At 44.2% G+C, this 25,139-nt stretch overlaps 1 protein-coding gene across 11 annotated transcripts in view; it reads left to right on the top strand.

Moving 5' to 3' along the window:
- The window catches only part of LOC101742943 (neuroligin-1), a 111,538-nt gene that overhangs the window by 71,108 nt on the left and 15,291 nt on the right, over positions 1–25,139 (top strand). For 10 of the 11 annotated variants that reach the window (XM_038021860.2, XM_062677124.1, XM_038021858.2 and 7 more), the window contains 10 exons: positions 9,901–10,017; positions 12,548–12,740; positions 13,441–13,559; positions 14,026–14,178; positions 14,315–14,512; positions 14,935–15,070; positions 15,694–15,930; positions 16,275–16,536; positions 16,971–17,214; positions 20,062–20,199. In XM_038021860.2, the coding sequence (XP_037877788.1) occupies positions 9,921–10,017; positions 12,548–12,740; positions 13,441–13,559; positions 14,026–14,178; positions 14,315–14,512; positions 14,935–15,070; positions 15,694–15,930; positions 16,275–16,536; positions 16,971–17,214; positions 20,062–20,199 (1,777 nt within the window). In that variant the 5' untranslated portion in view covers positions 9,901–9,920. The remainder of the gene's footprint in view (positions 1–9,900; positions 10,018–12,547; positions 12,741–13,440; positions 13,560–14,025; positions 14,179–14,314; positions 14,513–14,934; positions 15,071–15,693; positions 15,931–16,274; positions 16,537–16,970; positions 17,215–20,061; positions 20,200–25,139) is intronic. The other variant, XM_038021862.2, reaches the window with a different exon arrangement.

Here is a 25,139-nt window from a genome sequence, read left to right as displayed (position 1 = left end):
GTTTATAAATTAAACCGTTGTGCCAGACTTTGTCGAACGCCTTCGCGATGTCGAAGAAGAGGGCGCCGGTCGGGATTTGTTTACGCCTATTTAGTCCTATCAGAATGTGCTCCGTGAGGCGGTGCACTTGTTGTACGCACGAGTGTTTTGAGCGGAATCCGAACTGTTCGTCTATGAGAATTTTGTTCGCGGTAACAAAATCCCAGAGGCGTTTCCTAAGGAGACGTTCGTAAATTTTTCCTATCGTCGAGAGGAGACTAATCGGACGGTAACTAGAAGTTTCGTTTCTCGGTTTGCCCGGCTTATGTATACCGATAACGTCCGCTTCTTTCCACACCGCGGGAAAGATGCAGTGCGTCATAGCGGCATTTAAAATTGTAGCCAACATTGCTATCAGTTGGACTGGCAAAAATTTTAGCGCGCGGTTGTGGATGCCGTCGGAGCCTGGTGCCTTCCTAGGTTGGAGGTTGTGGATCGCGTCTCTAACTTCGTCCGTGGTAATGGGGGGTAACGCGTCCGAGGGCGGCAGGGAAGCTCTGCGCTCGACCTCCCTGTCGACTAACTCGGTGTGTTCGGGGTCCGCGTGTTGAGTGCTGGTGGTGCACTGCTCTTGCAGTGCATCGGCCAGCAGCTCAGCCTTGACATCGTCATCGAATGCCGGTGGTTGGCCTGAAGGGCGTAAGAGGGGAGGCATAGTAGCGGTAGTTTCGGATTTGAGAGTCCTAGCTAGTCGCCAGTATGCTTGGTGGGAGGGCGCGAGTTGTTCTAAATAACTATGCCAATTATCGTTACGCGCGTCGCTTAAGCGGGAGTGGACTTCGCGTTGTAGACGACGCATCTGAATCCGGTTTGAATGCGTGGGAAGACGATCGTAGGCCCGGATTGCCGCGTTCCTAACTCTTAAGAGATTCCTAAGATCGGGGGACAGTCTGATGCGGTGGAAGCTGTCCTCCACATCGACTTCTTTAGAAGATCTAATGATCGCGGAAGAGATGTGATCGGTAATGATGTTTATGGATTCGACGGTGTCCTCTGGGGATGGATTCGAATCCGGGCCGTAAGGGAGGATTGGCGGAGCGGCGTCGGCTAGGCACGTGCCCAGCTTATTCCAATCCACCATGGTCCTCGTAACAGTGACTGGGTTGTGAGGGCGACCGAGCTGCATAACGACAGGTCGGTGGTCTGAGTCGAGCTCTGACATTGCTTCGATGGAACGCAAGCGCAGAGTTACGTTCCTAAGCAATGCCAGGTCTATAGTGCTCGGACGGAGCGCGATGTTATACGGATAACATGTTGGAGTTGGGGGACCGACTATTTCAAAGGTGAGGTCGTCTATAAACGCGTCGAGACGCCTACCGTTAACGTTTGTACGATGGCAGTTCCACCTAGTGTGGTGGCAATTTAAATCGCCTGCCAGGATGACAGAGTCTCCCATGCCGAACAGTGACTCGATGTCACTGCTCAGAAGGGGCTTGTCCGGGGGGAGATAAACGGATGCGATGACGATCGGCTGGTGTCCCGTCAGCGAGATACGGCACACTGACGCCTCGATATGTGAGAGCGAGGGAGTATCGAGAGGGACAACGTGCAGGGCCCGCCTATAGTAAATGGCAGTCCCGCCTTTGGAGGCGGTGAGTCTGTCATTCCTAACCATGACGTAATTCGCGACTTTCGGGTCGCGACGCGAGGGCTTCAGACAGGTTTCCTGCACTAATAGAATATCTACAAGATTATCGCGGAGGAATTCAAAAATTTGATCGCGTTGCCGCGCGAGTCCGTTAGCATTATAGAATGCTAACGTAAGGGAATACGGTTTTTCTCTACCTTTTTGCGCCATTGATTACCGGTAAAGATTTTATAACGTACGCGACACGGACTCGTAAACGTCCATGTGATCAAAGGCGGCCGCGAGCCGCTGTTCGGGGGTTACCGACCTACGGATAGCGTCAGCGAACGATCGCAGACGGTCGAAGTTCACCGCGGTGACGAAGTCGCGCACGAGCGCGAAGTCGTTGACGGCAGAGGGTTGCGGGGGACGGAACGTGGGCGCGGGGCGAGGTGCGAGCAGAGGCTGGGGCGCGGGGCGTGTCACGAGCGGGGGCGGGGGTGCGGTTTCCGTTCCCGCCTTCGTATACGGCAGCGGCTTTTTCCACGCCGAGACCGTGGGAACTGCAGCCGGCACGAAGGCGGGTTTCGGCACTGAAGGTGCCGAAGTCTTTGGGCCGACGGTTCGCGGAGCTGGGTGGGTTGGGCGTTTTCGCGGAGCCCTGGGGCATCCACGGTAGTTCGCGGGGTGCCCTTGCTTAAGGCATAGGACACAGCTGGGAGGTTCGGTCGCGGTTTCCCTATCTCTAACGCAATCTAACGTAGCGTGATCGCCGAGGCATTTCACGCAGCGGGGGCGCGCGTGGCAGTTACGCGCCGAGTGGCCATAGAGTTGGCACCTGTAGCACTGCCCGGGAGTGCCACGCTTATGGGGGGCTTCGATTGAGATCCCGGATAGGCCGCAGATTGTCGTGAGACATGCGATCTTCTTTTTGGCCTCCGGGGTGGGTTCTAGCGCTACTAGAATCATGTTGTAGGGCTGCTTGCCCCGCCCACTGTGCATCCGGTGCACACTAACTAGCGGGAGGGACTGAGCGGTCAGATCCTCCTTAATGTACTCGATATCTAGCTCTTTTGGGACTCCGCGTATCACTACGCGGAGCTCGCGGTCCTCCTGAAGAGCATAGGTGTGAAAACCTATGTTCTCCTTTCGGAGGTATGAAGAGAGGGCCCTATGGTCGCCCGGCGTTGCGACCTTTATCTGGATCCCATGCGCGACGTTACGCGCATGGGTGTAATTAATTTTGTTGGCCTGAAGGGCCTGAGACACGCGATTCCACGCTGTCTTCTCTTGAAGTATCAGCCGGGGCGGGGCAGCTACTTTAGGAGCGGGCGTGGGCTTGGGACGCGGCGGTGGGGTTACGCGGCGCGCGGAGTCCGACTCCGGTGTAACTACTACTTTCGGTCGAGAGGCGGTCGCGGATTTAGTCTGTTTCGTCGTGGAGCTCCGGGACTCCACGGCGCGAGTACGCTTTTTGCCGCGCGTTACGGTTTGGAACCCATCCGAAGTTCCAGGCTGAGGGCTTGACGCGGATTCGAAATCCATCTCCGATTCGGTATCGGAGCCTGGACTCGAAACGATCGAGGTCGCGACGGACGAAGCGCGCGATGACGTAAACGACGCGGGCGCGGGGGTGGGGGTAGCGTTAGGCGCTATGTGAGCCGCATCGTGGGAACGTGCGCTCGAACTTGTCGCGGCGGCGGGGGGCGCGCGGCGTGCCTCCGAGGCACGGTTGAGAAACGCGGCGACGGACGCGGGGGGGGAGGGATTGCCACGAGCGGCCCTATAGCTGAGATACTCGGCCCTAATTGACGGGTACCTATCCCGGAGGAACCCGACAATGTCCCTAGCACTTTCACTGTCACACACAAAATCTTCGCTCATCTTCGGTCTTCTTGCCCGGGGGGGGCGGCCCCGGGACTTTTGTTGAACTCGCCGAAAGGCGAGGCCCCGGATAGGATTTGTAACCCCCCTGTGCTGCAGGACAGCAAGGAGCAGGGGGGGGGAATGCCTATGCCGTGAAAACGGCAATCGGCGGGGAAAAGGAAAGGAACCCGCTCGGGCTGTATAGTGCTACAGCAGGCAGAATCGCGAGCGGGGGTCTAGTCTTGAAAAAGACTGTTGTTTTGGGAAGGGTTAGGAAATCGCTAGCCTGTGAGTGCCACAGGAAGCCTGATCGTAGCGATTGGTTTTGCCTTGAAAAAGGCAGTTGGTAAAGGGTGGGTTCGCGGTTACAAAACTTTAGCGCACAAAAGTGGACTCCGAGACGTAAATCGCAAGCGACCAACGGATCGGCACGTCCGCACTACTGAATTGTAAGCACGATGTATTCACGGTCACTACACTGTCGAGCACAACTGTGAGTTCAGAGACGCGGCTCGCAAGCGGGCCACGGATCGGAAAGCACGTCCGCGCACGACCGAGTCGTGAGCGAGAATGACCGTAGGAGGAGGACCGTAGGACCTCTTGTGAGTCCGCGCGGGTGGGTACCACCACCTTGCCTATTTCTGCCATGAAGCAGTAATGCGTTTCATTTTGAAGTGGGGCAGCCGTTGTAACTATACTTGAGACCTTAGAACTTATATCTCAAGATGGGTGACGCATTTACGTTGTGGATGTCTATGGGCTCCAGTAACCACTTAACACCAGAGGTGGGCTATGAGCTCGTCCACCTATCAAAGAAATAAAAAATAAAAAAAGGCTTGGGGCTTAGTTTCTACATCCACGAAACCATTCCTCATGAATACAATCCTTTGATAATATATGATCTAGAAAAAAGTTTCCTACCTTCGGATCGATCCGTGAGTCCAAAGTGAAAAACCTAAACTGAAAAACCTTTTTTGGAATATAATATAAACGGAATATACGGAAAATCCTAAGAAGTGTCTATCGGCTGTTCTGTTCTGTATAGTAGTTATACTAGCTACCTACCCAGGCCTTCTTAGCTAAGCCTTTACCCTCGGCTCCGTTTTCATCTGATCTCCTGTTGTTTACATATCGGCCACGACTTTGTTTGTCTAGAACATTAACGGAGCCAAATGATCCGTGTAATCGTTCTCTTCCGAACTCAATAAGTTTCTTGTGCAGAAGATATACATTACCGGAATGGTTTATCAGGTTTCTTGCTAATTTTCTGTGGAAATAAACAAGCTTATGTTCGTGTTTTTTGCAAATGTTTTTCATTTAGACTATACTATCATTATCATTTTAGTTCAGAATAAAGTTTTTGGTTAAAGATAGAATTAAGGTTTAAATAGCACGTACACGACAAACCAAACAGATTATTATATTAATGTACAGGTATGTGATATGTTGTATGTAGTCTACAAATATAAATTTTTTTTTAACGCTTTTATTACCACAGGTAGGAAGCGTACCTCAGGGCACTTCTAAGTAAATTTTTCTAAGAAAATTCTTAGTAGTAGTTATAGTAGTAGTAGTAGGTCCGGAGGTCAAGGTGGATTCTTTTACAGGAACGAAAAAGTAGATTTCACGGTTATATATATCAATAAAATTAATTCTACCACTAGATTTCAATGTAATATCACATGTATAGCCTATGAAACGAAAAGGTTTTGATTCGAAGCGCAAATTGGAGTTCAGAGTAGTTTAAACACAGTGAGAAAGTAACCGAAGATACTCTCACAATATAAACATTGCAGAAGGGTAAAACAAGGTAACGCGCCCTTTGCCCTTTTTGTGGAAACTTGCGTTGAGGCCACAAACTGAAAATGTAGATTTCTTCTAAGGTTCGGTCTTGCTGCAGGAATTTTGTTTGGAATTTAGAAAATGTACTGTTACGTGTTTAAGCTTGTGTAATGTGTCACCTACAAGAATCGTATCTCAATATCTTTACAGTTTTGTCATTTGAGGCGGATGTTGGTTCATCGTTTGTAAGAAAACAGCCATTATAATCCGGACACTTGCGAAAAGGGTTGGATAGGAACGAGCGGGTGTTTACTGTAGATACGATAGTTTAATTCGTCGGGATCCGTCCTTTGATACTTTGTTTGTTTGTTTGTTTGTCTGTAAGTTAGCACCGTCTGCCAGTTGAGCCGTGGGCCTGTTTGTACAAGTGCCCGGCAACACTCTTTGATGTTTAGTTTATTTTGTAGACTAACGACGAAACTTTTGACAGCAAATTATAGAAGTGCGTCATCGTTTCAACAATACGCCCTCCTCCCCCGACCCTCCCCGTGCTCTCAGGAAATTAAAATTGATTTCTTCCTGTCGAATACATCAGTCCACCTAAAGAACTGACTCAATGCCTTGGAACGTATTGTATTACGGTTGACTGACTTATCGAACGGGAACTAGCCATGATCGTGGAATCTACTAGTCCGAGCTTACAATAGGACCTACAAACATTATGTATGTATATGGGGATTTATTTAAAAATAAGCTATTCTTTAACTATGGGCTCTGGTAACGACTAAGCGCCGGATAGGCCGCGAATACGTTCTCAAAATAAATTGCTTTTGTTTCTCTCAAATTCAACGTTTCCCAAATTTCATTATAAATGTGTATGAGCTGAAACCAAACTACCATATCGTAAAGCTAAAGGGACCCGCCATGTTAAAAGTCAGATTCCGTGAATACTCCTCTTGCTGACTTTAATCACATTACTAAAAATTTAATAAAATAAAACAAAAATAAAATAGCTTTTAAAATTCCTTCAAAAATTTCATCAAACCTCAGAGCCTCCTAAGGCCGTTTCCGAGTACCGTTCAATCAGGAATTATATTTATTGGTTTCCGTCCAATTTGTTATCAGATATTGCTCTTTTGACCCACTTCCTTTAAACGTCGCGAAGATTTTCATTATTTGGTTTTTCGTCGAATTATTTTTGGGAGCAGTCGACGCGAGCGACGCGACAACGGAACGAAATAACGACACGCTTCTTATTGGATCCGGACGGAGTCACCGGCGTTTGTAAGCGCGCTGTTATAAATGAGGGACGTAACATTTTGCATGATTCATGTTCTCATTTACCTGTATGTTAGGAGATACCTAATGAAATTCCTAAATTTAATTTTAATCCACTTTCAATTGTTATATCTTACATAACACAATCATTACATCATCTTAGAACTTTGTGTGCTTTGGTCATAATAGTGTAGTTTGGCAGGCCGCGGGGGGTCTGGCCGGTCGCGGAACATTTAATCGGTGAAAAGTGACTTCATTATAGTTTCATAGGCTTCGGCTTATTTTCATGTATCTAAAAAATATTCTGCCCATTTAGAAATAAAATATTAGAAATAAACTTGCTCAAACAGTGTCTTGCAGTGTGAATCTAGTTTATGAACCTTCTAAGACACATAGCACGGCATGCTGAAGTCTTCAACTATTATTGTTATCTTATTATTAGTGCATACGAGAAGTTCACCATGCTGTCTATTCCTAAATTAGTTATACTTTTGTCCTATAGGGAGCTTAACAGGCGAGTCGTGAGCCCTTCTGTTCGACTACAGCAAAAAATAGATTATATCTGACTGCGATGTGGTAATATATGTACCTGGAGGCCACAGGGAGAGCGATGACAAAGGGTGCCATCAGTAACACAGCGTACACATGTTACATCAACGTGACCCAAATACCGAAGCCTGATTCAATAACAGAAAAATATAATCGAGAAACATCAGGAAAACTATTATACTTTTTTTGCTTTTTCTTGGTAATGTTAATATTTGTTATCACTTAAGTGAAAGCTAGAGGTGATCACTTATGTACGTGTTTTTATTTTTGAGCAAAAATGACCAATCTAACGAATTAAATGTCCTCTAATCTATATTTATCGAGAAGTTATTTAGTATTATGGCAACCACGGTATAAAATCGATTTACACCCTGAAAATCGTTCACTTGCTTACTTCCTAACACTGTAAATAACTTAAATGAGGCTTTGGGGAGTGGCAGTGGGAAGATCTTCCACTGAATGGGTAATTTTTTTTTTTTTTATAAATAAGGGATTTCATCTGGCCCGGAGACCTCCCTTGCTTCACCAGGACAGGTAGGCGAGCAAAGGCTCAGCCAGGAGGGGTGGAATTTGCTAACAGCTGTCCTAGCGCCCCCAAAGCAGACGGATCACGGATGAATCTACCGGATCGGAATCACGACCCACTAAGAAGATCCGGCGAGAAACTCAGCGGGCTGATGTTTAGAGTAGATTGCACGGAGTAGGAGTTACCGCGGTCCCTAAGCCTGCCCCTAGTGTTAGAGCTGAAGGCGTCTGATGCAAGGGTTATTGGATCTGATGGATCCGTAAGGACGTGTATGTTGTTGTTCGGGACCTGCATATCTGCTCGCTTGTACAAATGTCAATAGCGCGATTTAGATTTTATTCGAGACTTTTAATTGTGTGATTGCTACTGCTACCATGGAATACGTGAAGACACCTACATAACGTACTGTGGATAAAATGTATACTGCTGTTTCTATTTAGATTTATTAAAAGCCTTTGAAAATAAAGTACAGTTATGTTTCGGACAGGAAGTTGAAAGAGTTTCAACAGATATCACTGTAGAGGCCGCTCGTAGCGATCTTACAAGATGTTTCAGAATACATTGTGATTGTTGTCATCTCCGAGATATCGGGGCCAGCTTATGAAGAGCCAAGACAACATTAGTTCCGACACTGTATGTAGGTCAACGGACACTAGACTGCAGCTATTCCATGTTGGCACGGCGTGTATTGACGAGGCTTATTACTGTTAATAGTAAACATTGTTTTTACTTTTGTAACTTTAATTTAGTGATATTGATATGTTTATTGCGTATTTTAGATTCTTGTACAACAGAGATTGTATTTATTATTAATCCACTGGATATTGTGGTGTCAAGTAAGAGGAAAACTAATTTAAGAAAAACAAGGTCGCGATAAGTTGTTGTTAAAAGTACCAACTGTAAACTTCTAGTATTCGAGAAAAAAGCCCCTTAGAAATCTAAAAAGAACTATACTCTAACAGCTCAGGGTCAAATACTCTGTTCTCTATTATTATTATGTTATAGTGTATTTTTCTAAAGACTTAACAATTTCCTTTACACCATTAATTTCCATAATAGCACCAACAAAAAGTATCAAATTATTTGATTTATTTAAAAAAAATTAAGAGCAACAACAACAAGAAACACATACATGATGGGATGAAGCGAGGGGGCTCTTACATCGAGACCGCGAGTCTGTTCGCGACGGGGACGGGGCCGGACTCCTGTTGACTCGCCCCTGCGGCTGACGTCGAGTAACTATTTGTCTTCCGCCCACCGGCGACAAAAACTAAACTGCCCTTTTTCTAATCTCAACTTTCAACAAAAAGCAATTTGACTCAGGCGGAAACGATTCGAGGCTTCGACGACGCATCGACACCATGAAACCCCATCGGTACGATTAATTGGCAAAGTTTAGTTTCCTCGTGAGACGCGTACACGAGCCGATGTCGTTTCTGTTATATTTAACGGTAATGGATCCTCAGTAAGTGAATTATTATTTATGAGTTAGACTTTTGGCTCTGAATCTTGTTTGGAGGAAATGAAGTTTGTTGACGAAACAAAAGGAGGATTCGAAGCGAGATTTTGTAACGTATTTTGTCGCGTATTTGTCGCGCGTAGAAGCTGTCGCAATTCTGTTGTTTTTCTTTTGAATCCGCTCTGTAATATTTTATACAAATATTTCCTTCAATAATCTCGTATCTTTTATTTTTCGTCAAGGAAGTATTAAGTATCGTTTGTTCTTCTTTTACTTTAAATCGTTATCCATTAAAGTCGTCTTGATTTCAGAAATAATTTAAATGCTTTTTTTGCGATTACCGACGTTTTAAGGAAATATAAAGTTTTCTATGTTATTCCTATTACTGGAACTGTCCAGAACAGAACACAATGTGATTGATTCTCGTTGGCAACAGGGAGGTGTAGTGCTTTAGTTTTATTTAATTTTTTTATTGCTTAGATTGGTGGACGAGCTCAAAGCCAGCCCAGCTGGTGTTAAGTGGTTACTGGAGCCCATAGACATCTACAACGTAAATGTGCCACCCACCTTGAGATATAAGTTATAAGGTCTCAAGTATAGTTACAACGGCTGCCCCACCCTTCAAGCTGAAACGCATTACTACTTCACGGCAGAAATAGGCAGGGTGGTGGTACCCACCCGCGCCGACTCACAAGAGGTCCTACCACCAGTACTTACGCAAATTATAATTTTGCGGGATTGATTTTTATTACATGATGTTATTCCTTCACCGTGGAAGTCAATCGTGAACATTTGTGTCACAAGTGTGTCTGACGGGCGCGTGTTTGTCCGCAGGCGGCGTCGCGTGATGGCGCATGGAGTGCTTGTGGCGGTGGTGCGCGGCACTGGTGCTAGCGACGCTGGCCGCCGCCGGCCCGCGGTACAGCTCGCGGATCGTACACACTCACACAGGTACCTACCTCCTCATTACCTAATATAACCTAAGTTAACCACTTGCTACAATTACGGTGCATAGTTTTGGAGTAGCAAACAGCGAGGCCGTGGTGCCAGGACTGCCAGGGCGCAGAGCTAGCGAACATATCTGAAAAGCTTTCAATGCCATTCGTTCTAAAATCCTACGTGCTCATCGGACGTTTCTATTTATTGTACGGACACAGTTTTTTGGCTATTCTACACTTTCTAGATTAGTTTGAATAATGAACTATTTGTAACATGGAATGTTAAGCACCCCGCACTTGTTATATTGTTATCAAATTAATTAAGTATGATAATTACTGTTATCATATCATTTCTGACGTTTTGAATATTGTGCGAGCTACCTTTTTGTTCTTTGTAATAAATATTTCTAGACTTTTAAGTTTCATTCCACTCAGCGCAAATAGACAGTTTATTTTATTGGGTTTCCATCATCATCATATCATTTTTTTTTGCTTAGGTTAATGGACGAGCTCACGGCCCACCTGGTGTTAGTTAGTTACCGTGACCAATAGACATCTACAATGCAAATGCCACTACCCACCTTGAGATATGAGTTCTAAGGTTTCAGTATAGCCCACGACGACTTCACCAATATGCATAGCAATAATAGCAAGCAATATGATTTATTGCCTATTATTTACGACCTATGTTTGACATAGTGTTAGAGCAAATATGTCAAAAAAAACTAATTTAAAGGGCACCGATTTAGGGTAAAGCTACTTATAAATAGCTATTTATGACGTTGGAAGGACTGACGAGCTCCTAAACTACGCAGCTGACGACAGCCGGCGACAGAGACACCGACATATCGGTAGCGCCATGCGCCTGTACTACACAGCAAGCACGCACTACTAATTGTACGGAATAATGCAGCACTGTATTAGTTAGCTAGTTGAGGCCGGCTACGTTGTGTTCACGCAATAACAACAAATATTGATAATGCAGACATTACACGTACATTGCGTGCTGACTCAAAGTATATCATTCTGTAAACACTTGAACCACTTTGTACAAACATTACTGAGTTTACATCTCCCAGTTCTGGTCCGTAAACAATAAACAAGACCCAACATTCGCAATTAATTTACATACAATTACAAAGTTAAAACGCCATGTTAATCCAAAACTAAGGGGCCCATTTATCATAATCCACAAGTTTTGTTGCTCTGTATCCCAGGTACGGCCATTTAACTACCCAGACCCGGGGACAGCCAATCATACCCGGCTAACGCACTATTTCGACTCCCAACATCGGAATGTAAGATCAGATTAATTATTGTTCTTGATCCGCGGATGCTGGTCGCGAGGATGGGACAAACGATACCTTTAGAGGGGATCGAGTAAATTGAGGAGTCAATTTATTTGTTTCATTCGCGGGCGCCTCGCTGTCGTGTTTCATGTACGCTCGTTTTATTGTCTTCCGTAATGAATTCATGTGCCCATTGTTCATCAGATTCTAACCTTTCCTCATTCTATATTTTGTTCGAGTCATTGTGCTTGCGTTAATTACATTCTAATTTTTATCAGAAATAAACAATCATCGGATTAATACCCGAGGTGTTAGGAGTTTGGATTAATACAATGTATTTTTAGCAGGCCTTTATTAACGTAGTAGGTAACGGAATCTTTGAACGTTATTCACCCCCTTCAAAATGTCCTATCGATTTGAAAATTGTAGCCTATTGTAAATGTAACTTCTCAAGAACCGATGACAATACAATAATTTGTTAAAAATTTTCCGATTATACAGCTCAGGACTTTCAGGATGAACGCCGAGCACACGGTAATGTCTTGCCTTCCTTGAATACAATAGCCGTTTCTCAGGCTCCTCCTCCGGAATCGAACCCTGATACTTCCGTTACGACCTCGGTAGTCACAGAAACTACCATCGGATAGAAGAATTCGATTGCTCAAAGTTGACAGGGAGAGTGCCGTGTTTTGGTGATGCATTAGACAAAATATCATAGAACGACCTAATAAAATTATCTCTGAAAAAAGGTAAAAATAAATAGTAATTAAAAAAACTTAAAAACACGCTTTGTAGATAACTAACCTAAAAAAAGAGTGATTAAGAAAAAATATATATATCATAAAAACTTAACAGCCGGTGGGCCGTGAACTCGTCCACCAAGCACTAAAAAAAGTGTGGGTGTTTTCAAGATATTTTATAATTTTATAATGACTACTTTTGGCAATATCTGTCAATAAAATATTAAAATGTTATTATAATATCAATCTTAAGATAAAATGTGTTTTTTGTAATAGCCCTGTGTTATTTCAACTCATAGAAAATGATTACTTTTTTAAAATTTATTTAGCTACAGAAGTGTGTTCTTTTCGTTTTTAAAATAAATAAAATAAAAATAAGAAAATAATAATAGTTTTTTTTTATCTTCGTTTACGGTCTCACACGTTTGTAATTATAAAATTACGATGAAACGAACTATGATTACGAGACGAGAAAAAGTATGAAGGCTTAATAAAAAATTACTTCTGTGTGTAGGAGCAATCCGCGGCATCATAGTGGAACCGGCTTCCCGTCGCCTGGAACCAGTGGAAGTGTTCTTGGGTGTCCCTTACGCAGGCCCCCCGCCGCGACTTGGAGTCCCACCAGCGCCTCCAGGCTGGTCCGGCACGAGGCTCGCAGACGCATTCGCACCTGTCTGCCCCCAGCGATACCCGGACATATCCAACAAGTAAATTCTTATCAATGAATTTTACTCTAATATAAAAGATAACAATAATTATAAAACAAAACCGGACAGTTGAATACTCTTCTAAAAGTATCTCGGAAAAGAAAAATAAACACAACTCAGATGAACACAGTAAATTAGTTGAAACACATCGCTTCAAATTGATTTCGAAAGCTCTAACAGTATAACACGTTAGTTTAAATAGTACAATCGTAATATTTTGTGTGTAGCGGAATCACGCCTGTATCTTTTTGGGTTGTAGTTTGCCTGAATCCCCAAGTTGCTTAAATTGAGGTTAGATTGCCCTTTCCCTCGTTTAGTTATTTTCAATGGCACAATCGATCCTCCAGCATCAATACTATAACTAGGGATTGAAGGAGGAGTATCTAGTAACATATTGTAAGTATTTGGCACAAATTTAATAACTCAGACTCGACGACGACGTAAGCGCGGGTCTAGAACCCCGACGTTGAAGAACCGAGAGAGAGTCTTTGAGTTTACACATTTGCGACTCTGTGTCCGCGATACATACCTCGATTAGTCGATCGATATCTCGATTTATTTGTAACTTTGTTTCCCTAAATGGATTAATCGATTACAATATTTTGAAAAAATCTGGCCCGCTTTTAAGCTATTTTTTTCAATATTTTGACTTATGATAATATTGACAATTTAATTGAGAATTTCACTAACTCATATCCAGGAGCGCAGCGCTGTCGAACATGCCACTCGGCATCTACAACGAGTTGAAGGCCACGGTACCGATGCTCGCCAATCAAAGCGAAGACTGTCTCTTCCTCAACATCTATGTGCCCGGTAGCGGTGAGTTGTTTTTCAATTTAGGGTCTTCTTTTCCTGTACTATTCTATTATTCCCTGTGTTATTTGCATTACTTTGTATTTTATAATTCTTCAGTTGGACTGTAGCATTATATTACTGCGGTACGGTAGCGATAATACGATATGTTATTTATTTACGGCATAATATTGTAATCCGGGAGATGAACTCACGATCCAGTCGCAAACGCAATTGAAACATTGTCCTTTCCGGGAGGGCGTTCATCTCAGTTCCTCCCAGTTTTGATCCTAAGTTACCAGCTCTAACGGATGCGTACATTTGCGGGAAGAGCACACAGGGCAGGGGGATCATTCGTTCGAAGTGAGCATATGGACCCTGCTGCTGTTCATTTGTTTGTTCAAAAAAGCATAATATATTTCCGGCTGAGTTGTCTTTAGAGTGTACACTGTAGTTGAATGTAGGTAGTAGCTCAATTTCGTATATTGGGCAGGTGCGCGAGGCGTGGAGGCGCCTTACGCGGTGGTGATGTGGCTCGGGGCGCCGTCCCACGAGTGGGGCTCCGCCAACACCCTCGACGGAGCCGTGCTGGCGGCCCGGGCACATCTGCTCGTCATTACTGTTAATTATAGGATAGGATTATTAGGTAAGCCACTGTCGAGTTGCGAGATGATGAAAAATATATATTATTCTTTTCCGTAGATTCATAAAAAGTGAACATCTCTGAACAAAATTAGGATGTACATATAATATTTACAATGAATGTATTATTTTGGTGTCAGGCTACTTAACAACAGGGCTAAATACGGATCCCGTGCAGCAAGCAGGAGGCTCGGCCCAGCTGGACGTGGCGGCGGCTCTGGGCTGGGTGCGCCGCAACGTTGCCGCGTTCGGAGGCGACGCGCGGAGACTCACCCTCGCCGGACACGCGGCGGGGGCGGCTCTCGCCAACGCCATGCTCATGATGCCGGACACTAAAGGTTACATACCGCTCACTATATGCCGCATGTATTGACTCATACTTTTACAATTTAATTCTGTTTTACTACGACGTACATAAAACCGTAAAAGCCTCGGTCTGATCTACTAGGATCTACACGAGTATCAATCAGTAGTGTTATTCTCAGCATTTTCTTACCTAGCTATCCTACTCACTCAAATACTTGCGATACAGTGAGTTGTAAGCTCTCAGGAGTGGGTTACTAACTGCACCTGCGCTTTCCTGCTTTGAAGGGTAATAAATCTGTTACTGTTAGATATCGCGTGTCAAGGTAGGCGACGAGGCACACATATACTAGTAATGTTATCGGTTTCCGTAACTGCTCAGGACTACTACTATCTTTTTGTAATTTTGGTAGTAACTGTGAATACATTTATTTTTAGTCTGTATGATTTCGTTCAGGTCTCGTGTCCCGTGTGCTGCTTCTCAGCGGCTCGGCGCTGAGTCCGACGGCTCTGGCCCCGGACGCGACGCTGACCAGGGACCATACCGCGCAAGCGTTGCGGTGCATCCCGGAAAACTCTAATGATGAGAACTGGTAAGGAATTTGTGAAACCTACTAGAACATTATTGTTAGCTGTTTCGATTTGTTTAAAACCCGACGAGTATGTGATTACAAGTTGATAATGTGAAGTGATGATGTCGCTTTAAAGCACGTGGTGGAAGTTTCGTTGGGAGAACAGCTTAATTGTTACCGAAGCACGTAGACATCACAACGTGAATGCCCCACCCATCGTGACACTTGAGGCTTATGTCTCCGTGATAGACTAATTACGCAAATTAAAATTTTTATTATGGGTTTGATTTTTGTTACACGGTGTTATTTCTTCATCATGGAGGTCATTCGTGAACATTCGTTAAGTACGTTTATCATTACAAAAATAATTGTTAAAATAAACGCCTGGTGTTAAGTATTGAAAAATAATTGAATAGCCGTCTGCGGTGTCTGAGTTGCGGCACAGTCGCATCGCTCGTACCAGCACACGGGGCCTCTTATCGATTAGCCCACGATGACTTTAACTTTACTTTGAAAAAATATCAGGTATAACTACGTAGTATCCGTGGAACATCAAAACAAGCATCATACTTAAAACAGAATCTTGTAGAGCATCTGAAGATAGTAAGTACGTAAATAAACCACGACCAATATTGCATGCATAGGTTTGTAGAATGCATCCGGGCTCGTCCACTGGCCGCATTGTTAGCCGTGGAAGCCCCAAAGGCGCGGTTCCTCTCCGGCTGGGCGCCCTCCGTCCCCGCCGGCCAGCCCCCCACCAGGGCGCTGCATGCGAGCGACACGTTCCTTGATTGCTCTCTCGCTATTGTCGTGTCTACCACGGAGAGCTATCAGTTCTTCAATGAAGACGATATCAGACATGGATTTGAAGAAGAGCACAGGTCAGCTTATGATATTCGACATGGAATTATAGTGTCCTTAATTTAAAGAAAAATAATGAGTGGGCGTGTTTAAAATCAGAAGATAATAAATAAGATAGTGAAATATGTAGTTACTAGCTGATAAATACAACTGTCGCTTCAAAGCAGTGGAAATTTTAATATTGAGTATAATACCGATGTAATCAACGCATAGCTTACACTAAATACTGCAAAAAGTTTCTGATAAATAAAAACCTAACTATTTGAAATATGTACGTCATTAAAAACGTATATATAAAGATCTTTCCGGACCTACGTACATATGTATGTATGTATGTGTATTTACGCACACGTAAACTATTTAGAAACCGCATCCTCCGAACGTACGTCCGCAACGTGTACCGCTACCACCGCAACGAGATATTCGCGGCCATCCGCAACGAGTACACGGATTGGGAGAAGCCGATCCAGCATCCCATCAACATCAGAGACGCGACGCTGGACTCCCTGAGCGACGGCGCCGTGGCCGCGCCCGCGCTCCGCCTCGCACAGCTGCACGCGCGACGCGGCTCTACTACTTACTTTGCTCATTTCGCTCATCAGACCAAGGACGCTGACTATCCTCAGGTACTAATAATAGTAATGCCTAATAGACGAGTATGTGTTGGAGTAAATAGTTCAAGACTTGTACCCCTCAATAGTTGATGTCATTAAATATGCAGTTGGAACTCTCTACTGCGACTGTAAGTACTGTCGTGAAAGAATGACGAGCACCAGGTCTCATTTGCATTGGAACAACAATAACAACTATCCTGGACTTCAACACACAGGAAGGTGGTATCAGACCTGGTGGACTCACAGCGCGCCCTACCATATGAAACAACATGTTATCAATATAATATATCTTTTGGCTAGAAAATCTAATTTATCCTATAGTCCTATATATTCGAAATTTCAAAGATATATGTATGAAGTAGTAAAACTTTTGCTCTTAAACAAAAAACCGAAGACTCCTTTTATTTCGTTTTGTATTGATGCTAATATTCATTCCTTCCTCAAAGCGCCTCGGAAGCATAACCAGCGAAACTCTACCATACTTCTTGGGTTTGCCACTTGTAAGTGGAACACCTTCAAACCTTCGGAACTACTCTCGTGGGGACGTGGCCGTGGCCGAGTCTGCCGTCGCTCTGCTCGCTGCTTTCGCGAAAACCGGGGACCCTACGGCGCGGAGTGAGGAGAGGCATCACGACAACTCAGTTACTTGGCCTAGATATGAGATCAATACTCAACAGTATTTAAGTATAGGTAAGGAAAATAACCGAAAGATCACTTTAATGGGCGTCGGGCAGACGAGCTTAAAGCCTATCTTAAATTCAACGGATACTAGAGCACATAAACGTGAGATTAACCTGAGACGTAGAGATTTTAGAAATTAAATTCAATTCTCTACACTGGAATACCGGCGGCTATCGTGTCCGTTAGACTACAATGAATCGTTGCTTTGGCAGCAGTAATGAATCGATTGGTTCAATGGATTACTAGCGCAGCCTGTACAACATGCTTTGCCTCTGGAGCCTTTATATAAATTGGAGAGAGGAGAAGAGAGGGAGGGTACTCGTAGCAACAGTTTAACAAAAAAATGAAGTGAAGCTATCACTACTACTATGAACGAATCATGAAAGATACTCGAAGGTCGTATCTGTTGTTCAATAATCGGACAGATGAAAATCATATTAATAAGTCAAAACATAAAATGTTATTAATTGATGAATGATATTTGCTAATTTTTCAAATCAATCCCAACCAAAAATCAGCAACCAATTGGGTACAAACATTGAAAACCCTTTTACCAAAGCTCAACACTTCATACGATTTGAATGCCTTACATAAAATCCTTAATTAACAAAAATAGCTTTTCTCAAAGCCATTGAATGATGATTTAACTTACAATTTGAATATCGTCAACAAACATTGTCTGTGTTTTAGCATGCACGAGTAGATCGGCAAGGTTTACCCAAGCAACAAATTACAACCCAGTTAGTTTCAAAGGCAAATATTCTTTGGGATTAGATAGACTAATTGTTCAGAAATCTCGAATATTCACTGACACTGTAATTACAACGATCTACTACATTTTCCGTTAGAACAAGCACAGTAATTATGATACGTCTAACACATTATAACTATTACATATGTACATACATATGTGTAGTTAAGTTCTCGCCTATTAATCTTTCATGAGTGACTCTCTACTTGCGATCTATTAAGTATCGCTCTCATTAAGAAAGTTCTAGAATTTTTAGTAATTCTTTGATATCGATATATGGAGGAAGATAAATTACATCTTGTTTTAATTTCATATTTATTTAGGAGTTACGGATATAGTCAAAAGTCGGATTCTTGTTAATCTCATTAGTATTATTAATCTAGTGAAGTGACATTTACGTTGTGTGGAAGGCCTAGAAATGGCAAAAGAGTATTGGAATTAGTGAGGTACTTACAGTAAACACAAAGCAAGCATAAATTAGTTAAGGCGCAGATACTAAAACCGTAGCCCTGGTAGTTTGAGGGGAGGGTCGTGCATGCCTGCTTTTGCTTTTTTTTTAAAGTTTGACAAGCTAAAGTCCACGTGTTTCATTTTTTAGTAGCAGCGTACAAATAGAGCGAGCATATTTACGTTCTCGCCATATTGATGTTCTGCGGCCCGCCCGCCCGGTAATAGGCAAATATGAAGCTCATAGATACAACGCAGTATATGTCAGCTTTCACTCGGATACAGCTGTCAAATCGAAGATTCTATTGTATTACCAATCTAATATATAAAATTCTCGTGTCACAGTTTTCGTTGCCATACTCCTCCGAAACGGCTTGACCGATTTTGATGAAATTTTTTGTGCTTATCCGGTATCTATGAGAATCGGCCAACATCTATTTTTCATCCCCCTAAATGTTAGGGGTAGTCCACCCCTAAATTTTTTTATTTATTTTTTAGACAAAATTTTTCATTTCTATTTTTTTATGATACAACATACAAAAATACATACAATCCTCAATTTTCACCCCTCTACGATCAACCCTTATTTTTTATTTGCTAATTAAAAACTTCTAAAAATTTTTGCGAGAATTTTGTTTGTATTTTGTCATGACTTAAAATAAAAAAAATTATATTACTCTCAATTTTCACTCTTATACGATCAACCCCTATTTTTCCATCCCGATCAATATATTTTTTATTCTATGCACAGATCCGCAATAAGGTTGCAAGATGGCAATCAAATATTATAATTGTAGTACGATAAACTCTTATTCAGAGTTTATAATTTCAAGTTCCTTTAATTATGATTTTTTTTAAATTGAATTTGATCTCCCGCCCTCGCCGGTCGACTACTGATCAACTATCAATCGATCAGCTATCCCCGCCAGGTGTCACCACTCATCCAGTAAACATCACGTAGTAGGGATGAGGACGAAGCCGGTCTCCTGTCTTACTTACTCACTATACATCATAGATTATACACTTAATATATTTGAGAGCTATACAATACTATACATTTTTCAGCCATGTTTTTTTGGTTTTATTTGTGTATCAATAGTATGTTCAGTAGGTCTGAGAGTCGGCTACTATCTATTTTTCAAACCCCTAAGTGAAAAGGGTTGTCGACCCCAAACATTTATTTTTTATTTTAATTTTTTGGATATTTTTTTTTGTTTACAATGAGGTATTATGTGGTTAAATGAGGTTTTTTTTTCTACAGTAGAATTTCCCTAGAAATCTTATTTAAGGCAACACAACGTTTGCCGGGTCAGCTAGTATTAATATATAATAGACTAGCTGTACCCGTTCGCTTCGCTGGGCATTTAAAATTAACACTATTATTTCTGACCTCCACAAAGATTCTCATCATTAACGCCCCCGCAACTGGTGTAGGGAGTCCAACACTCATATAAATATTAGCCTATCTATTAAATACATGTATTTTCTACACGGATACCAAGTTTAAGTCAATCGGATGCATGGTTCATTATCTATAACGGAACATCCGTAAAAACCACTGTAGATTTATATATTAGTTTAGTTTTTGTTGAATCGCCTTTAGTGCTACCATTATGTAAGTTAAAATGGAAAGTTTTTCAAGGATTCGTATTTGTCAGGTACAAAGCTTCGTGTGAAGAGTCACTACCGGGGTCACAAGCTGGCGCTGTGGCTGCACCTGGTCCCGCAGCTGCACCGCCCCGGGGCCGCGCCGCGCCACCACCAGTTCCGCTCCGTGCACCCCGCCATGTTCGCGGGTGTGTACTGTTCACCACCAGCCGCCCGGGCCCCGCTAGACCAGAGACTGTTGAAGCGAGAGACTCGAGACAGCATCAATAAGTTGTACATAAAAATGAAATCGTTAACAGTTCACGGCCAGCCCTGTCTGTGTCCGGCGTGCAGCGTCACTTGTGCTTGTGTGTTGTAGGCACGGACACTTAGACACCATCTTTCTGTCTATTTCAGCCACAAGTAATCACAGTTTCCTGCTAGTAAATTAGTCGTTATACTAAATGAGCATTTCACCTCATGTCTCAAAAGGCCCGTCGGGCTAGGTGAACCGTGCTCTCGTAGATAACGAATGACAGAAGTCGCGAATACAAGGCAAACACCAACTGTAGGTACGTTATAAACCATATCTTACGTCGTCAGTTTCCATATTGTTTGGTCGGGCGCTTACAAACTGATATATCATTGTAATTGCTACTACGAGTATTGTGTCTATAATTAATCATCAAGTGGACTATCGGGATAATACGATAGCTATAGGCCGAAGGTGTAATTGCTTTACATTGAAAGCTGTCTGGACTCGGCGAGCGTAATAATGTGCTGAGACTCAATTCAAATGCCAAATAGGTACTTTATTTATCCCTTAGATTGTAGCAGAACTTTATCAGAAATGGAAATCACGTTTGAAATTTTGAAGATTTTGTAGTAGTTTTTAATATTTCAAATGAAAAAAAATACTCAGACCGTTGTCGCTTACGGTACACCAAGCGAGGACTCCAGTGGAGTATTAATCATCTGTTGTGGGAAACGATTAGAAGTACGATTTTGATTGTCACATGAATGAGATCCGTACTTGTAAGTAGCACCGCCCTCAGGACACAGCCCGGATCAACGTGTACACTGAGTACCCTAAAATTGAACCGAATGAGCGCTGCATAACAATTTATCGGTTTGCTGGACGCTGTTGATCTTGGCGTCCTCAGGACGCAATTGTAGTTTTACTAAGGTCAAGTCATACACTGCTAACACGCAGCACAGATATTCAATTTAAGGCATTAACTTGAAAAAATATCGGCTCGCCCTATAAATAGGCCATACGATGTAAGCCGTGTCACATAACGATCGCGTTAACGACACACTCGATCCTGTTTTATCGCCACCTAATTTGCGTTTTAGAACTTTAAGGTCGTAACGACCAGAAAAACAACGATCCCCTCAAATTATCCGCCATAAAAGGAACCAGGTGGAATACTTATGCTTGATGGAAATAGGTTCACGTTCGTTTCGCCGTTTGAATGGGGCATGTCTTATTATCGTGCGCCATTAGTGCCATTTCCGGCGGTGTGCGGGACGCCCTCATTAACCGCTGCCTCCGCCGCCGCCGCCGACGCCGCGACGGGACGAGCCTATAGCCCGGGCGGTATCATTTGTGCCTCTTATAAGCTTAAACTGAACTTCAGGACGTCAAGTTTGACGTCGCGGAGCTAAATATCCTTGAAGTCTACGGGTATCAATCAATTTGGAAGTATCTAGAATGTAAAAATTTACATTTTTAATCAGATCTTTGGAACGCCTGAAAAGCGACCTTGGCTCAATGATAACAATATCTTTCTTCAGTTACGCAATAATCATTTATCTTAAAGTTGCACTTCATTCATAGTTCAAGCGTGATTATATGAAATACTGGTAGTAGGACCTCTTGTGAGTCCGCACGGGTAGGTACCACTACCCTGCCTATTTCTGCCGTGAAGCAGTAATGCGTTTCGGTTTGAAGGGTGGGGCAGCCGTAGTAATTATACTGAGACCTTAGAACTTATATCTCAAGGTGGGTGGCGCATTTACGTTGTAGATGTCTATGGGCTCCAGTAACCATTTAACACCAGGTGGGCTGTGAGCTCGTACACACATCTAAGCAGTGAAAAAAAAAAACTAAATAGATTACATATAGTTAGTACTTTTGTGAAGGTTTTTAAATTGTAATACTATTACATAATAATATATATGTAACAACAAACTTGTAATACAAAGTGAGAATGTTTACATTAAGACTTGGGAATGAACTCTTAATGGCATTGAAATAATTACCACATTCTTCCAAGTAGAATGATATAGATTGGCATAAGGATAAGGGTATATACGAGTAGACGCTACCAGCTCACTGCACTCATCTACCATGATCTTCTTCAGTACGTTTAGTGTCTTTAAGCTAATCTGCTGATCCAAACATTACCAGTCTTATTAAGATTCTCATTAGGATTAGTCGCAGACATGAGGTGTTGGTATCGACTTGAATCGGAATTACCATAATTAAGTACACATGTATTCAAATTCATATTTAATATTCATTGATCACTGCATAATTTAAACTATATGTCGTTTAATGAAATGCCCTAACATAATTGAATAGGTAACTTTTAAAATGCATAAATGGCTGTTCTAAATCACTTTTTTAGGTCCGTCCTCCAAAGGATATGGTCTCTTTACCATCAGTCTGTCTGTCTGTAGTAAGAATTTATAAAGTCGAGCTTCTGATTAAATGCAATCATAATAAATAGACATGCCTTTGTACGAGCAGTCTTAGTTTGCACCCCGAGCTCTCCAAGTGCGAGCTGTCCCGCTTATGACCCACCCGGCATCAGGAGATTACCGGGCATTCCGATAGAGGCACCCGTCACGTGCGGACGTGCTCATCGTCCACTCGATCGCCCGGTCTTTGTTCGCCCGGCTTTTGTTAGCCCGGCCATTGTTCGCGCGGCCTGTGTTTGTGGTACATCTGCCGACTAAGTGCTCTTTCTGGAAGTTTTTATTTGTTTTGATTCCTTTTGTTGTTTCTGTGTTCGTGGTACATCTGCCGACAAAGTGGTTTCCTGCAAGTATTTATTTGTTTTGTTTCTTTTCGTAATTTTTGTTTTGTTGTGCTTTTTCTTTGTCCTGTAGTAATCGCGCCGCATTGCCACCTGTGTTCAATAGAACCGCTCAGGTCCGAGAAGTTGGGGCCTCGCCGCAAGGCGAGTGTTTTCAAGACCCGGGGCCGCCCCACCTGGGTACTCAGCGATCATGGACGCTGTATTCGCGGAATTCCTCCGACTTCGCCACCCACAGCTCGCCTCGGAGTTTTTGGCCTTCAAGGCCAATCACACTGCGAGCCCTCTCGAGGACTCCGCCGCGCTCGCTGCTCCTGCGTCGCCTGTACCTGCGTGCAGAGCTTCTGCATTGAGCACCGCAGCCTCTGTCGTGCCTGCCGCTCCCGTGTCGCCTATACTGGCGAGAAAAGCTGCTGCGTCGTCCGCCGTGACCATCGTTTCAGCTGAGCGATCATCCGCGGCCTCCGTCGCGCCCTCTAAAACACCTACACTTGCTCGTAGGTCGCCTGCACCGGCCTCCTCGTGCTCCGACTCTGACTCGGACATGGAGGTCGACCTCGCCCCCGCCTCATCGACGGATGGATTCACCCTGGTACAGAAGGGTAAGAAGCGTGCCGCGGAGTCTCGAGCTCCCGCGGCCGCTAAAATTAGCAAAGCCGTGAACGCGTCGCGCCCCCGCCCTCAGACTCCCGTTGCGCCCCCAGCCCGTGCCACTCCGTCGCCGCGTCCGGTGGCACAAAATAAAACCCAGACCCCTCCCCCGGTTATCCTTCAGGAGAAGGCAGCTTGGGATCGAGTTTGCCTGGCCCTTAAGGCCAAAAATATAAATTTCACGAATGCCCGTAACCTCGCGAACGGCATTCAAATTAAGGTTCAAACACCCGACGACCATAGGGCCCTCTCTTCTTACCTCCGTAAGGAGCGTATAAGTTTCCATACGTATACGCTCCAGGAGGAGCGCGAACTCCGCGTTGTAATACGCGGAATCCCTAAAGAGTTAGATGTAGAGCTCGTAAAAGCCGACCTGTTAGAACAAGGCCTACCAGTGAATTCTGTGCACCGTATGCACACCGGTCGCGGTAGGGAGCCATATAATATGGTTCTAGTCGCTCTCCAGCCTACCCCCGAGGGTAAGAAAATCTTTAACACACAGACCGTCTGTAGGCTCTCTGGTATCGCTGTCGAAGCCCCCCATAAAAAAGGCACTCCTAGCCAGTGCCATAACTGTCAATTGTACAGGCACTCTTCCCGTAACTGTCACGCGCGCCCCCGATGTGTTAAGTGTTTGGGCGATCACGCCACGGCCCTCTGCGCTCGCGACCAAAAAACCGCGACGGAACCGCCTAGCTGCGTCCTGTGTCGAACACAGGGTCACCCCGCGAATTACCGTGGTTGCCCCCGAGCCCCTAAAATAAATCGCCGCGTCGCCCGCCAAAACCGCCTCCGAGCTTCCGGCCCAGACATCAAAGCCTCGGCACCCTCTGCGTCGCAGGCTAAGCTAGCGTTCGTTCCGGCGGCGGTGCCCAGTGTCTCGGCCTGGGCAAAACCGCTGCCGTACACGAACACGGCTACAACTCCCTCCTCCGCGATTCGTCCCGCCCCCGCGACTCGTCCCTCTCCCGCGACTTGCCCTCCGACCGCGTCCGACAATCTCGCTTTAGCGATCGACTTCTTTCAGTCGATCAACTTTGAGCGCGTTAACGCTTTGGGCGACGCCATTCGCGCTGCCTCCACTGCACAACACTTTATCGCCGTTGTGCAGGAATACGCCGACGTATACGCGTCATTAAATACGTACGTCCTCCCCTCACTCCGCCGGTAATCAATGGCGTATATAAGTAGAATAAAGCCCCTATCCGTAACGATAGGATTTTTTAACGCTTACGGTCTCGCAAATCAACGTGATCAGGTTTCTGACTTTTTGCGTGACCACCAAATTGATATCTTTTTAGTGCAGGAGACCCTACTTAAGCCCGCGCGCCGTGACCCTAAAATCGCGAACTATAACATGGTCAGGAACGACAGGCTCTCTGCCCGTGGTGGTGGTACCGTCATTTACTATAGAAGAGCCCTGCATTGCGTCCCGCTCGATCCTCCCGCGCTCG

Source organism: Bombyx mori, chromosome 4 (genome assembly GCF_030269925.1).
Source record: "Bombyx mori chromosome 4, ASM3026992v2".
Taxonomy (NCBI): domain Eukaryota; kingdom Metazoa; phylum Arthropoda; class Insecta; order Lepidoptera; family Bombycidae; genus Bombyx; species Bombyx mori.
The sequence above is the reverse complement of the archived record's forward strand: the minus strand, read 5'-3'. Positions and strand labels throughout refer to the sequence as shown.